The sequence below is a fragment of the Mizuhopecten yessoensis genome, unplaced genomic scaffold (genome assembly GCF_002113885.1).
Source record: "Mizuhopecten yessoensis strain PY_sf001 unplaced genomic scaffold, ASM211388v2 scaffold716295, whole genome shotgun sequence".
Taxonomy (NCBI): domain Eukaryota; kingdom Metazoa; phylum Mollusca; class Bivalvia; order Pectinida; family Pectinidae; genus Mizuhopecten; species Mizuhopecten yessoensis.
The window spans coordinates 284,448-301,495 of record NW_018480045.1 but is presented as its reverse complement, the minus strand read 5'-3'; the positions used below and the strand labels follow the sequence as shown (position 1 = coordinate 301,495).

General features: G+C 36.9%; 1 protein-coding gene across 1 annotated transcript; it reads left to right on the top strand.

The window, feature by feature from the left end:
- The first annotated feature begins 8,817 nt into the window (after positions 1–8,817).
- Positions 8,818–13,303, top strand: LOC110442752. Its single transcript, XM_021486505.1, has 2 exons — positions 8,818–8,944; positions 10,664–13,303. The coding sequence occupies exon 2, from the start codon at positions 10,703–10,705 to the stop codon at positions 12,662–12,664; it is 1,962 nt and encodes a 653-aa protein (XP_021342180.1). The 5' UTR covers positions 8,818–8,944; positions 10,664–10,702; the 3' UTR covers positions 12,665–13,303.
- The last annotated feature ends 3,745 nt before the right edge of the window (positions 13,304–17,048 follow it).

The window sequence follows — 17,048 nt, the reverse complement described above, 5'->3', positions numbered from 1 at the left end:
AACTTAGGCGTTGCCAGAAGTAGCAGTAGCTAGACTTAGGTGTTGCCCGAAGTAGCATTTGCGAGACTTAGATGTTGCCCGAAGTAGCAGTAGTGAGACTTAGGTGTTGCTCGAAGTAGCAGTTGCGAGACTTCGGTGTTGCCCGAAGTAGCAGTAGCGAGACTTAGGAGTTGCCCGAAGTAGCAGAAGCGAGACTTAGGTTTTGCCAGAAGTAGCAGTAGCGAGACTTAGGTGTTGCCTGAAGTAGCAGTAGCGAGACTTAGGTGTTGCCCTAAGTAGCAGTAGCGAGACTTAGGTGTTGCCCTAAGTAGCAGTAGCGAGACTTAAGTGTTGCCCGAAGTAGCCGTAGCGAGACTTAGGTGTTGCCCGAAGTAGCGGTAGTGAAACTTAGGCGTTGCCAGAAGTAGCAGTAGCTAGACTTAGGTGTTGCCCGAAGTAGCAGTTGCGAGACTTAGATGTTGCCCGAAGTAGCAGTAGTGAGACTTAGGTGTTGCCCGAAGTAGCAGAAGTGAGACTTAGGTGATGCCAGAAGTAGCAGTAGCGAGACTTAGGTGTTGCACGAAGTAGCAGTAGCGAGACTTAAGTGTTGCCCGAAGTAGCAGCAGCGAGACTTAGGTGTTGCCCGAAGTAGCAGTAGCGAGGCTTAAGTGTTGCCCGAAGTAGCAGTAGCGAGACTTAAGCGTTGCCCGAAGTAGCAGTAGCGAGACTTAGGGGTTGCCCGAAGTAGCAGTAGCGAGACTTAGGCGTTGCCGGAAGTAGCAGTAGCGAGACTTAGGTGTTGCCCTAAGTAGCAGTAGCGAGACTTAGGTGTTGCCCTAAGTAGCAGTAGCGAGACTTAGGTGTTGCCCTAAGTAGCAGTAGCGAGACTTAGGTGTTGCCCAAAGTAGCAGAAGCGAGACTTAGGGGTTGCCAGAAGTAGCAGTAGCGAGACTTAGGTGTTGCACTAAGTAGCAGTAGCGAGTCTTAAGTGTTGCCCGAAGTAGCAGTAGCGAGACTTAGGTGTTGACCGAAGTAGCAGTAGCGAGACTTAGGTGTTGACCGAAGTAGCAGTAGCGAGACTTAGGTGTTGCCCTAAGTAGCAGTAGCGAGACTTAGGTGTTGCCCAAAGTAGCAGAAGCGAGACTTAGGTGTTGTCCGAAGTAGCAGTAGCGAGACTTAGGTGTTGTCCGAAGTAGCAGTAGCTAGACTTAGGTGTTGCTCGAAGTAGCAGTTGCGAGACTTAGGTGTTGCCCGAAGTAGCAGTAGCGAGACTTAGGTGTTGTCCGAAGTAGCAGAAGCGAGACTTATATTAGGTGTTGCTTTTTCGGCGACGGTGTCAACATCAAGTTTTTGCGTTTAAGTTAGTTTCTCTGAAACTATAAGTGCTAGACCAACCAAACTTAGACCATACATGCATCTTAGATAGTACATCTCAACCCATGCATCAAATCCTGGATGCAGCCTACCTTTCATGGTCCATTGACTTTGTCAGCATCTCTATCAACATTAAGTTTTTGCGTTTAAGTTAGTTTCTCTGATACATGTATGTTCATTGATGGTTTAAGCGGGGCACAGGCGAGACATATCAATCTGAATGGCTTGTTTTCAATATCAAAACATGTGTGACATAAATTATGATCCCCTCCAAATTGACAATTGACGACATAGCAAGGAACCTTGATGAAAATAAACAAATTGACGTCGCCCTTTTAGATTTCTCGAAAGCATTCAACAAAGTCCCTCATGCAAGATTACTTTCCAAACTATAATATTATGGGTAGATCCAGATACTGTTGGTTGGTTTTCCTCTTTTCTGAACAACAGACAACAGAAAGTAATAATTAGCGTTACCAGCTCTGATAGCGCCCCTGTCCTATCCGGGGTACCTCAGGGAACGGTTGTTGGCCCACTCCTCTTTTTGGTCTAAATTAATGACATCATCGACTCTGTTTCCTGCGACATCAAACTCTTTGCTGACGACTGCTTATTATATAGAGAAATTAACTAATAAGAAGACTGTCAAAAAATGTTCTTTCATCAACATATCTAAAAAGAAAAATCCAATTAAATTAAGCTACTCCCTGCACAATCAAGTTTTGGAAAATTTAGACTCTAGCAAATACCAAGGGGTCACTTTCACCTCGGACCTAAATTGGGATAAACACATACAATCCATCACCAGCAAGGCAAATAGGACACTGGGATTTCTGCGTCGCAACATGTCATCATGCACCAGAAAAGTCAAAACCCAGACATTCGCCACACTAGTAAGACCATCATTAGAATATGCAGCCACTTGCTGGGACCTTTTTATTTCAGACCAGGTCCTAGCAATTGAAAATGCACAGCGTAGGGCTGCCAGATACGTATTTAATTATCATAGATCTAGAGAGCCTGGATGTGTCACCAACATGATAAATATAATTAACTGGGAGCCCCTAGCCCAGCGAAGAACAAAAGCCAGGCTCATGATGTTATATAAAATAATAAACGGACATGTGGCCATTGATCCATCCCAATTCATAACATCAGGCGACAGGAGGGACCCACAAAATTAATCAAATATCAACACACACAAATTTGTATAAATGTTCATTCTTCCCTAGAACTATTGTTAACTGGAATTCGCTAACATCATCCCTAGCACAGGAGCCAAACCTGAACTCTTTCAGGTCTGCCCTGGCTAGTTTCAACCTTCCATAAAGTGTTTTCTGTTTTTATCTTATAGTACAAATTAACAAAAATAATTGTTTTTAACATTTTTAATGCCACCTCCCAGGATCAAGTGCACTCAAACCTCTGAGTCTGATCCTTGTAAAGGAAGAAAAAGAAGAAGAAGAATATTCAGACATATTATAGTTCTAGTCTACAAAAAGTAAAAATTCAGGCATATCATAGTGATAGTCTACACCAAGTAAAAAAATCAGACATATTATAGTTCTAGCCTACACAAAGTAAAAATTCAGGCATATCATAGTGATAGTCTACACCAAGTAAAAAAATCAGACATATTATAGTTCTAGCCTACACAAAGTAAAAATTCAGGCATATCATAGTGATAGTCTATACAAAGCAAAAATTCAGACATATTATAGTTCTAGTCTACACAAAGTAAAAATTCAGACGTATTATAGTTCTAGTCTACACAAAGTAAAAATTCAGACATATTATAGTTGTAGTCTACACAAAGTAAAAATTCAGACATATTATAGTTCTAGTCCACACAAAGTAAAAATTCAGACATATTATAGTTCTAGTCTACACAAAGAAAAAATTCAGACATATTATAGTTCTAGTCTACAAAAAGTAAAAATTCAGGCATATCATAGTGATAGTCTATACAAAGTAAAAATTCAGACATATTATAGTTCTAGTCTACACAAAGTAAAAATTCAGACATATTATAGCTCTAGTCTACACAAAGTAAAAATACAGACATATTATAGTTACAGACTACATAAAGTAAAAATTATAGTTCTAGTCTTCACAAAGTAAAAATTCAGACATATTATAGTTCTAGCCTTGCACAAAATAAAAATTCACGCATATTATAGTTCTAGTCTACACAAAGTAAAAATCAGACATATTATAGCTCTAGTCTACACAAAGTAAAAATTCAGGCATACCATAGTGATAGTCTATACAAAGTAAAAAATCAGACATATTATAGCTCTAGTCTACGCAAAGTAAAAATCAGACATATTATAGTTCTAGTCTACACAAAGTAAAAGTTTAGACATATTATAGTTCTAGCCTTACCAAAAGTAAAAAATCAGACATATTATAGTCCTAGTCTACACAAAGTAAAAATCAGACATATTATAGTTCTAGTCTACACAAAGTAAAAGTTTAGACATATTATAGCTCTAGTCTACACAAAATAAAAATTAGACATATTACAGTTCTAGTCTACACAAAGTAAAAGTTTAGACATATTATAGTTCTAGCCTTACACAAAATAAAAATTCACGCATATTATAGTTCTAGCCTTACACAAAATAAAAATTCACGCATATTATAGTTCTAGCCTTACACAAACTAAAAATTCAGGCCAATCATAGTGATAGTCTACACAAAGTAAAAATGCAGACCTATCAGGTACATCTGTATACGTAGGTGATAATTAAAGAGCACACTGCAGCGACCTAAGGTTCCTATCGATTTAACGTTCACCATGTCACAATCATGACTTATTTCATTTCAACAGATTTTATTGATATGGTGTTATGGTCAAAAGGATCGAATAACAGGCAAGCCTATATATTTTTTTCCATAGGTGGCTAGAGTGTTACAAGAATATTATAGAACTATAGCTAAATATATTTTATAGATATTTTGAAATGAAAAAACATAATGCAAACGATAAAGTAATTAAAGGGAGGTAACTCACTTTTGATTATTTACAATACAACATAGGACATACACACACAGACACACATACACAAACAAAACATAAATATAGTAATTAATATCATAATTACACGTGTACACATGAGTTACTATTTAGCATTCGATACAGTTCGGTAGATAGACCAAAAGTCCATGTGCAAGTACTGCACAGGTCATCACCACCCTAACTGTGTATTAATTTATTTATATGTAACTATTTATTCTACAGATTTAACCCGATATGTACATTTATCAAAAGTATAAGTAAAACATTGTGTAGAGGAGCACAAAATAATTAAATGAAAATATATATTTATTTCACAATCAAATAAATTCACAACCATGTTCAACTGTTTTCATAGAAAATAACAGTTTTTGTCAATATAATGGATTTCTAGATCTTGTAAAAGTTAAAACGTTTCGATTTCCTTATAAAGTAATGTATATCACGAAGCACTAGTCTGTTTGTATTACCTTCACAATTAGGACAGCCATGTAAAATAATTTCAATACCGATATGGTTATGGTCAAAGGCATAATTACTGAGTGAGTTGAATAAATTAATCCTCAAATCATAGTAAATCGTACATTCTAGAAAAAAAATGAGAGACTGTTTCCAATTCATCTGAACAAGTACATACTGGACTATCAGTTACATGGTCATGATGCAAATCAAACTTTAAATCACGACAAAACTTTCTAAGTTGGGAAAGAATAATGTTTGCCCTTCTATCACCTTCAGTTTTTAAAATGTTAACCGATTCACTATCAGTTATAGTATTTTTATCTAACAGCCATTTAAAACTTGCAAGTGTAGGAGAGTCAAACAGATTAGTATCAGTGTTGTTAGCTGTGCGGCACATGAAAGGAAAGAAGCTGTCAAAGTAGTTATTAGTTCTGCATATTGGTGGGTTAAAAAGTCTAGTTTGTCGGAGAGAATAATGATTTTCATTAGGATTTTTTGTAAAGGGGATCAACACATCTTTTAAATATTGCGGTGAGAGTCCATTCATTAATTTATACATCATGATGTATTTGTGTTTCTCTCTTCTGGCAGCCAGTTTCCCAACCAAGTTCGGTATAAAGTTTATTATGCGATGTTCCTGAGCGAAGGCCTGTAATAATTCTTGCTGCTTCTTATTGTATAGATTCTAGAAGATCTGTTGATTGTTGTGTGCAGTTATCCCAAACTATGTCAGCATATTCCAGAATTGACCTAATAAATGCAATATAAATTATGATTAATGTTTTTCGATTTACTCTAGTTTTTATGTAACGAAGAATGTTGAGTCTGCTGTAAGCTTTTTCATATATGTTCTGAATATGTTGTTTCCATGATGCATCATCTGTAAGGGTAAGTCCTACGTGTGTATGTGATGTAATGTCTGTAATTTGGCTGTTTTGAAAAATTATAGTGGGGTGATTTGTGATGTTTCCTTGAAAATATAACTGATTTAGTTTTATTAGGGTTAAATTTTATGTCCCATGTGTTTGTCCATTCATTCATGTTGGTAAGGTCAGTTGTTAGTGTTTGTGCTGCTTGAGCTGGGTCTTCATCTATAATTACATAAAGAGGGGTGTCGTCTGCAAAAAGCTTAATATTAGTGGAAACATTATCGGTGATATCATTGATGTAAAGAAGGAAGAGAAGTGGGCCAAGGACAGATCATTGAGGTACCCTGCATTAATAACCTTGAATTGAGAAAGATAACCCTCAGTATTAACTCTTTTCTTTCTGTCTGTAAGATGATTTTGGAACCAGATAAGTAAATTTCCATCAACATCATAGTTTTTTAGTTTATGTAGAAAACCTTGGTGCCAAACACGGTCAAAAACATTAACTCCTTTCCCTGGTCCATATTACTAACAATTTCATTATATATGAACAATAATTGATTTACTGTAGAATCACCTGGTGTAAATCCTGACTGATGTTTAGTTATAATAGAATTTTAAACTAGGTAATTATAAAGATATTTGAAAATATTGTTTTCCATTAATTTACGAAGACAAGAAGTTATCGAGATAGGTCTATAGTTTGAAACATCATTGGTTGAACCATTTCCTTTATAAATAGCATTAATGTTTGCTTGTTTCCAACTATTTGGTAGAGTCCCTGATTCTAAAGATTGATTAAATAACAACTGTTACTACAGAATGGTGCTGATACATAGGAACTTTTAATTACGTTTCTCTTATTAGAAAATATAATATCAATGGATGTGGTACTGTCGGGTGTTATTCGTGGAGGTTCATTGATAAAACTAGATAGATTATGTTTGATAAGGAGTCTTGATAAGTGATCTTTTAATGTTAAGTTTAACATGTCAACATTAATATCACCTGTAAGTACAACAGCCATAGAAGTATCAGTAGCTCTAGTTAATGTATCATCAAGTTTGTTCCAGTAGTCAATGTTACTGTCTGGTCTATACAAACAACCAAGGAGAAATTTGTGATTATTAATTAAAACCTCTGACCAAAGTAGCTCTACATCATCCCTTTCTAAGTCAGCTCTTCGTTTCATAATAACAGTGTTTTTGTAATATACTATAACTCCACCCCCTGGACCAGTAGTTCTATCTTTTCTGTGAGGAGTAGAATTAAAGGAGTGTAATTGAATGTCAGTGTTGCTTATCAATGGATTTAAATGTGATTCAGTCAGGCATACTATATCGTCACTTTCAAGTTCAGTTTCAATTAAGGAAGCTTTGTTTCTAAGGGATCGTACATTAAGGTGAACCATACTAAGATTGTGTAACGGTCCAGGATTACTTTCAACATCAAAACAGAGGCATAGAATAATAAACTGTGTAACTAAAAAGAATGATAAGTTATCAAAAAACCATGACTTATAGCTGTTGGCACAGCAAACATACGAACAAGCTATACCTAGCTAGTGTTTGTATCTTGTACAGTTTGAGGTGACAATGCGTTGTAAGTGTTGTACAGCGGTGTACGGAGGTGAGACGGAATGGGCATTTAACAGAGATAACCAAAGAGCACATTGCAGATTTACTAAGGTTACTATTGATTTAACATTTACCCTGTCATTGCATGACCTACACTCATAAGTTATAGCTGTTGGCACAGCAAATATACGTAAATTTAAACAAGTTCAACACTACAAGAGGGAGGCATTTTGTTGTTTGTAAGTTTGAAGAAACAGACATCGACTAGTGTCGTACAAAGTGTTCATAACAGAGTACTAGACGCCTATTTAATAGAACCAGCTGTAATCTGACCTGGAATTGTTTTCTATGCCTCTATTCGAGAAAGCCAAGGCGGGGTTTGGGATTCCCTATCTGTGATAAATGAACTTGTCAAACGAATGCGTTAACGTAAAACGTATCCTCATACAATGTATATGTATGCTGGGAACGCTCCAGTTAACTGAAAATGTATGTCCAACTCACAATGAGATTTTCAAGTTTCCTTGTTAAAACATAGGAAGGCCGGTAAAATAAAAATGCTTTTATTGTATCGTACGAAAGTTCAAGTTCCTTTGTAATTAAAATAAAACATTAAATCCCTAGTACAATCGCATAACAATGGCATATTACGTCATGACATAGTGTACGTACGCCCAAGGACAGACGTGACTAATGATAACCACGCGGACTGACCCATGTTTCTAATTGTACTGTGAGCTGTGATATTGCATTAAGACCAATTTGACACAGTTTGGCGATATAAGCATTCCTAAATAGTGGCATCCTCAATAGTGGTACACAATGACATCGTTTTCTAATCACATCAATATATATCAAATATATTCCAAGCATTAATTACCAAACTGTTGTTTACATAATATTTTAAAATTCAACCCAAAATTGCACTAATGTATTCATTATTTTCATATGAGTAATCCGTAACAGGAATGGCAAAAGGTTAAGGACAGAATTGCGATTTGAACCCCGAACCCCCATGTAATTAAGTCGAACGTCGTAATAAGCTATCTGATCACCGGTGCAAACGACTCAGTCCATGTCCGCTATACCACCTAGTCCTTCAACACAATGTTCCACTCTTCATAAGCTATTTAAAACACCCAAACCGCCACCTATTAATTACAAACAATACAGGACAAAGCAAAAGACACGACCCACTGATTGTAGTCAGTACATAATTACAATTATGAAAAGCATAGTCAACTTCACCGTGATTAATCGCAAAAAATGATATGTTCAAAACATGAACAGAAATGCAAAATCATCACGTGTGCATCACATCTGATTAAGAATCATGCGCACATAATTTGTAACTTGTTTACAATAACATGTTGAACATTAAAGCGTGAATATTAATTTGTAAATTAATTAATGTGGTTTTTAACCGAACTAATTAAGGGACCGTCGATCACATGTGCCATTGTTAAATGTGATACTGTGATAAGGTATCCTGTGTGTATATGATATCGTTACAATGGGTCCTTACACTACACTGGTATGGTTACACGAGTACTGATCTGTTTGTTTCTCGCAGTGACTGCCACAAACACGACCAATAAGTAGTGTATGTCGCCATTAATACAGACAGACTGAATGGCTAAGTGATAAGTTTCTACTCCTTTCCGGTAAGTAATGAACTACTAGTTTGATTGATCTTTGTACTTTTTTTTTTTTTAGATAAAATCAAAACTAATTGTACCTGTAGTAATTATGTGTAAGGAAATAGAAACAACGAACGCTTCAGGTCAATACAGGCCAGAGACTAGCGATTAAACAATGGACTTATCTCGTATTTGTAGGTTATAATTTAACACACATAGCTGCTTATGTGGGCTATTATTTAACACACAAAGTTGTTTGTGTAGGCCATTTTTAACACACTGAGGTGATTATGTATGCTATTATTTAACACACAGAGCTGCTTATGTGGGCTATGATTTCAAACACTTAGCTACTTATGTAAGCCTTTGTTTAACACACAGAGCTGCTAATGTTGGCAACTATTTAACACACAGAGCTGCTTGTGTAGTCTATTATTTAGCACATGGAGCCACGAATGTAGGCAATTAACACACATATCTACTTATGTAGGCTATTATTTAACACACAGATCTGCTTATGTAGGCTATGATTTAACGCACTGGGCTGCTCATGTAGGCAATTAACACACAGATCTGCTTATGTAGGCAATTAACACACATATCTGCTTACGTAGGCTATAATTTAACACACAGATCTGCTTATGTAGGCAATTAACACACCGATCTGCTTATGTAGCCAATTAACACACACATCTGCTTATGTAGGCTATAATTTAACACACAGATCTGCTTATGTAGGCAATTAACACACAGATTTGCATACGTAGGCTATAATTTAACGCACTGGGCTGCTCATGTAGGCATTTAACACACAGATCTGCTTATGTAGGCTATGATTTAGGACACAGGACGACTTGTGTAGGCTATTATTAAGCAAATGGAGCTACGTATGTAGGCAATTAACACACACATCTGCTTATGTAGGCTATAATTTAGGACACAGAGCTGCTTGTGTAGGCTATTATTAAGCACATGGAGCTACGTATTTAGGCAATTAACACATAGATCTGCTTACGTAGGCTATAATTTAACACACTGGGCTGCTTATGTAGGCAATTAACACACACATCTGCTTATGTAGGCTATAATTTAGGACACAGGGCGGCTTGTGTAGGCTGTTATTAAGCACATGGAGCAACGTATGTAGGCCATTAACACACAGAGCTGCTTATGTGGGCTATTATTAAGTACAAAGAGCTGCTTATGCGGGCTATTGTTTATTAAACAGAGCTGCTTACGTATGCTATTATTTAGGACACAGGACGACTTATGTAGGCCATTAACACACAGAGTTGCTTATGTGGGCTATTATTTAAAACAAAGAGCTGCTTATATCTGCTATTATTACACACACAGATGCTTATGTAGGCTATTATTCAAAACAAAGAGCTGCTTATATCTGCTATTATTACACACATAGATGCTTATGTAGGCTATTATTTAAAACAAAGAGCTGCTTATATCTGCTATTATTTAACGCAATGTACTGCTTTGTACTTCAAAATCTGCAATGCTCCAATAGTTGCTTAACTAGCAAACTACCACACACATTGCATTTTCTACCGTATTTAGTTTCCAAACATTGCCCTGCTGATGTGACGTTATATATGGCAGTACTTCACGCTCTGTTACTCCAATAAAATATGTAGACGGACTCTAGCATTCACCTGATATAGTATGATGACGCTTACTGCATTGTACACGACATGAAGTAAAATGTCTCGTTTTGTTTTCTTACAACAGCATCTTGTTGACTAGAAGCCGCTTCCTAACTGAAACAAGATGTCCAGACGCTTGGCTGCCAACATAAAAAATGACCACCTGGCCTGTCCAATCTGTCAGGAGACTTTCACCGACCCTCGCCGCTTACCATGCGATCACACTTTCTGCTTTTCCTGCTTAAAACAATTAATCAAAGCATCGCGTAAAAACAACACTATTCGTTGTCCTATTGACCGGAAGGAAACGCATGCACCGTTTGCGAATGCGTCCGATTATCATTGGGCCGAGTCTTTTCCGAAGGACGAATTGGCGTTATCTCTTCTACAAACTGTACAGGGTGAGGGCGCCGAGACGACATCCGGGATAGTATGTCGGGAACATGGGGGAGAAACATGTGGCTATTTCTGTTTCGGATGTTATGAATTCGCATGTTCTGAATGTGTGTTGGAAAGTCACAAACAAGATGACTGTGATTGTAGAACACTAAAGAAGAGCAAAGAACTGTCGAAAGAACTTTTCAAAGATCGTAAGACCGAGTTAGATGAACTTCTAAAAACCATCGATCGGATGGAGATACACGGTAAAGTCCACGAGCGATCGCTAAGGACCTCTGAAGTAAGAGTTTCTGACAGTCTGCACCTAATAGCCGCACAGATAGAAAAGTTCCGAGATTCAACAATATCCAAGTTGATCAATATGCTAACACAAATCGAGAATGTCAGTGTGACAAAGAATAAGATTGATCAGGCAAAAATGGTGAAGGAGAAGATAAAGATCTACCGGAAACAAGTGGACTACGTGCACCAGAAGACCGATGTGAGAGAAATCCTAACCTCGCTACAGGTTCTTCGGAAGAGGATTCACGAGTTTACAGAGGATGTCTGCTCACTAGAAACTTCCGCAGATTCAGTCGAACTTCACCTCCAGATACATCCAGAACTGGTCAACATTTGTCAAAGACTAGGTAAATATAGCTCAGAAATAGGCAAGCTACAAGTAACTACAGTACAAGAAGGCTTGCAGTTGTATGAGGAATCACAAGCTGACATTAACGGAAAGAAAATATCATTTGATGTTGATATTTCTGGTCACGACGCCTCAACATTTGAATGTCTGTTAGAATTAAACGTATCGGAGGGCAATGCTAGAGACGATCGGACGAAACAGTCTTCTTTCAGTGACGTCGTTCTCATCTCCCATTCTCTTTTTGGTGTTGACCAGAACAACATGAAGATTTTGAGATTTACAGACAGAGGGGAACCGATTTCTTCCATAAAACTGAACTCCGCTTACAGCATCTCTGTTATCCCTGGCACCGATGACGTTGTCGTGACACAGCCTGGTTGCCAGCGTGTTACCGTCCTGTCGACACACAAAGGATTGGATGTTAAGGAAACGATCCCCGTCCACCAGGCATATTACAAAATTTCTGCCATAACTGAAACCAAATTTGCAGTAGTATGTGAGAATTCGTCATCTGACAACCGAGAAAAACAGAAAGAAACCATTAAAACCAAAGGCAAGATGGCGACGTCAGTTCCTGAATCCATGTCCTCATGGTTTGTGCACGTTATCGATAGACAGGGTCACGTGGTACTGAAGGTTAGTGACGACACTGTCTGTAAACCTAGCGTGTATGGACCGCCGTATATAAAGCCTCTAAAGCAACTTGCTGTGACGTCATCAGGGGATATCGTTGTCAGCGTAGAAACACGAGACCATTCATTTCTCTCTTGTTTGTCACAGGGAGGAAAGGTAAACTGGACATACGAACCAGTTGGCAAACCGGAAGGAATATTCTGCAGGGACGGGATTCTGTTTGTTTTTCTGGGAGACTCCCGAACACTATTAACGATGACGGAAGATGGTCATCTGCTACCGAGGTGTAGCATTAAGCTGCAGCACTATCAACAGAGTGGTCACGCTATTTTTGTCGGACAAGATATCGTAGCTGTGACAGATCTTAGTGACAGTATCAACCTATTTAAGATTGACAAATCAAACATCAGCCTGCGCCGATAGATCGTCAGCCATCCGCCACTAGGTCGTGAGCTCGAGACCTACAAGCCACTTTTCGGAGGTCGTTTTTTTTTCTCTCCGGGTACTCCGGTTTTCCTTCACAACTAAAACCTGGCTCCTCCTTACATGACCAGAGCTGTTAAAAGGACATAAATTAAAACTAAACCAAACAGCGCCGGTAGTTTGAGATCTGAATAAAACTCATCATCATCAAGTGTACTAATATATATGTGTGTACAAAGTACTGCTAGATTCAGTCGTTTATCAGTGGTTGTGAAACTTTTCGGTAAATGTCATAAAGGATTGATCGGCCTTTTTGACATTCTTTCCAGGCTCCGTTATAAACACATGTGTATCTGGGAGAGGAAAACGAGTCAAGAAACGATCTTTTATACTCGGATGGTTTTAGACCGAGTGGTACATAAATAGGAGACTGACTGTTTCTGCAATTAGAGTTATATGTTGTCTTATTGATTTCTAAGATAAATTATCATTCCCTAAATTTCTATTTTATCCGAGTATACATTCAATACAATTATATCCATGCCGTTTCCTTTTGGTACATTTCGTGAGCAAATGATTCGTTTAAGGTTTATTCAAATAGGTTTCCTGTGTTAGCGATATTTTTTTGTTTTTATATTTCCAAGCTGTTTAGATTTTGATAAAGGTTCCTGTTTCTTTACTATGCTTCTTGTTTTCATGTCTTATGTTCGAATGCATATCGTTATGTTCTACAAACTTGTCAACACATATCATAAACTCTCGTTTTCTGCTTGTAAGTAACTCAAATAGAATTTTATAATTAATACCGGGCACAGACTCTTAACGTGGAGTGTGTTTCCGTATTTATTCTAAAACAAATTATTAAACCATCATCATGTTAAAATAACATAACACATCTTTACATAAACATACGCTAGGCCAGCCACTAACGGTTGACTTTTACCCGTGCTTATACCCACGGTAAGGAAACCAGTGTGGTTCTACAAAACGTCACAAAGCTACACAGCGCCGTACAGGATCGACGCTGGGAAATCGACAACAGATGAGTGGTTGGATGGTTTATCAGAAGAATCTATTGGAGAGAAAAAAACAAGGCAAAGAAAAAGACGGACGTACCGAGAGCAAGACTGACTTATAAGTTAGAAAGCAGGAAGTTTTGGACTAAAACATGTCTAACGTAAGGTAGCTGAAACGACATCAAAGGATCTTTAAGACAAATAGTCCTATCAGGTTAAAGTGTACCATTGCCATTATTATGAGATATTTCCTAAAATCTATTTCTACCGTAGTATTCCATATAAATTCACATCTTGCAATTCATTTTACAGAGTTAAAGTTGTTCCAAATTGGCATAATTGAAAACAAAAATTAACATATACACACATGTATATATATATAAAACTATACAGGTCAAAATGTGTATCGGTCCGATGCCTACACTTAAATGCAAAGCATCAAAATAAGAGCCGAGTGCATTGAAAAGGGACGTAACTCTAAATCAGAACATAAATTCTTTTTTTCATCATCTATACAGAAGGAAAAGTACTCATAAAAATGAACGGTTCTGAGATGGAAGTTTTTTTTCGATTATAGCTCGCGCAGGCACCGGCATATCAAGTGACATAAGAATATATCTTTGCCTCGGGAAATTCACTAAAGACAAGCCTCGAAATATATCACAATGACATTCACACGTACGAGGAAAAAGAAAGAGATATATAAGCAATTATTTTTGTATGTAACATTGTCAAGCTGCCAGGTAATACATTGGAATGTTTCCTCGACTCAACCATACATTTCCAGCTCAATGGTTTGATTCGTGGTAAGTGACCCATACACTGATAACGGTTCTGTGACTTTACGAAATCTAAAAACAGACTATTTTGTTTGACGAATAAAGCGTATTTCTATTGGAATTAAACCGTTTGCATGCATTTAATAAACATAATTTAAGAAATAAACATACGGTTCATTTCTTAAATTACATAAACTAAGTAAAATATAGACACACACTAATGTATACTAATATCTACAAACTACACGAGCGCGTGTGTTGTCATGGGTTGTTTATCTCCTTTTCTGCAAGTCTGAGAGGGATGTTCGTGTTATTTAGTTCAACTAGGTTTTTTAGCTGTGGGTATCCAAGTAGCCGATATAACTTAGAACAAACTTTGTTAGTTTTTGTAAGGACGTTGGTGTTGATTTGATTTCTCCAAGCACGTGCTGTTTTTAAGGAATCGTGACGATAAGTATTGCCGGGGTCAGCCTCTGCTTTAGAGGCGGTCATTGTTGTTAGGCGGAGTTGTTCAGCTGCGTTAAATTGATATCCTACAAAATCGTAAATTTTCCTGAAAGTTTTTACAGGATTTGTCGTCATATCCTCATAAAACACTGTGCATAACCTCCCGGGATAAACCTGTTTAATTTTTAAAGATTCCAGATAGTCCTGTGTCATTTTGTTACATAATGATACAGCGCCACCGGGGACAGGGGTCCATTTAAATCCTTGCCGTGAATTCATTATAGCCCTTGGATCTCTTAATAGATGTATTATCTTTAAATTAGGTAACCTGTCCAACAGTTTTGATGCTAGGCTAACACTTAACCTAGGAACTTTGGTAACTCGTGAACTACTTTTTGAACATCGGCCGAGATATTTGTCTCGACAACCATTCCACGTTCCATTACACTCCGGAAAAATAAGTTTCCATTGCGGGTTTTTGGAAATGACGGCGCCCAAAGATTTCATATATTGCCACTGTAGTAATAAGTGTTGGTATTGGCGGTGGTCACAGTTGAATATTCCCTGAATGGCATTCAGTGCCTGATTCGCCGTCCGGTTGTTTCTCCTGTTGAAAAAAAAAGCAATTTTTGGCTAACAATTTGACGATCTTTTCACCGTTAGGACTGATTTGGTCTGTGATAACTATTTTTAAACCTCACGGTCTTTACCCTCTATGAAGAAAGGGATAATATAAACCATAGTTCTGAAAGTAAGCTTTGTTTTGCTGCTTTATATAAATCAAAGTACCGAATAAAAATCAAAGTACTGAAATTCTTGATACAATTCTAATATTGTAAAAAATTGAAGATTGATTTTAGCAGTCACTGTTAAAAACACATTCAATGTAATTCAAGGTCATTCACTGGAGTCATGTTAAAGTCCTTTGTTTAAGAATGTTCGTAGCACAATATCATGGACCTTAGCTTTTCCTTATTTGGTAGGTTGTATACATATTTTGATATGTTTGACTCCTGTGACCTTGAAAGTTGATCCAGGTCAATATTTTTTTAACTTGATAGCCAATCACCTCAGCATATTAAAGCCCAAATATCAAGACACTAGGTCTCGTAGAACTTGAGAAGAAGTTTCTTGAAGATGTTACCTTGAAATACAAATGTAGCACATTTAAACATTGACCCCTACAAAAGCCAAAAGTTGACCATTGACACAAAAATGTTTCATGAGAAAAATGTGCAGGTTTGCGCCCTTCATACCGTACCAAAATACAATGTAAATGCCTGAATTAGTTTTTGAAATATTGTAATTTAAAGAAATTTGAGATTTTTCAAACATTTGACCTCTGTGTCTTTGACAGTTGATCAAGGTCAACAGTTTTCTCAAACCTAAATGTCAAACATCTCAGTATCCTACATATCTAATATCCAGACTCTAGGCCTATAGATCTTAAGAAGTGTTTTTAAATTTTGTTGCATTTGAACTTTGACCCCTACCAAAAACCGAAAGTCTACTTTTGACAAAAAAATGTTTACTAAAAAAATGTTTTGTTATTCTACAAAACATATCCAAAGATGAATTAAATAGCTCAAACCATTAATAAGTTATGGCAATTGAAGTAAAACCGGATATGACGGCCCAGTAGTGATTTTGTTTTTTCAATGAAGTCAGAGGACATCTGGGGAAACCTTTCTACCATGTTTTAATAACTATCCTAGATATTGGAGAAAAATAGGTTTTAACAATATAAAGTGTGGGCATTTTAAAAAGATAAAAGGAAATGTTCAAAATGATATTGGATAAACGTTACAGATAAAAATAAAGAAATCAAATTCATTGGGATGGAATTCCCTATCGATTACACAATGAATTTTTCAAAAAAAGGGAAAAGTTGAAAAATTGTTGACCTTTGACCAAATAGCGAGCGAAATTATTTGACCCTTTTTTATATTAACATGTAATGAATATGACGATATGATGCAATGAAAACTTTATTTCAAGCCATATAACATATTAAAAGATTATTAATATACCTTTTGCCATTTAGAAGACATTGTGGGACAAAACTGTGTGTAGGAGAAGAAGAAGAAGAAGATGATTTTCTATTTATTTTTGTTTGTTTGTTATTTTTTTTTAAGAGAACAA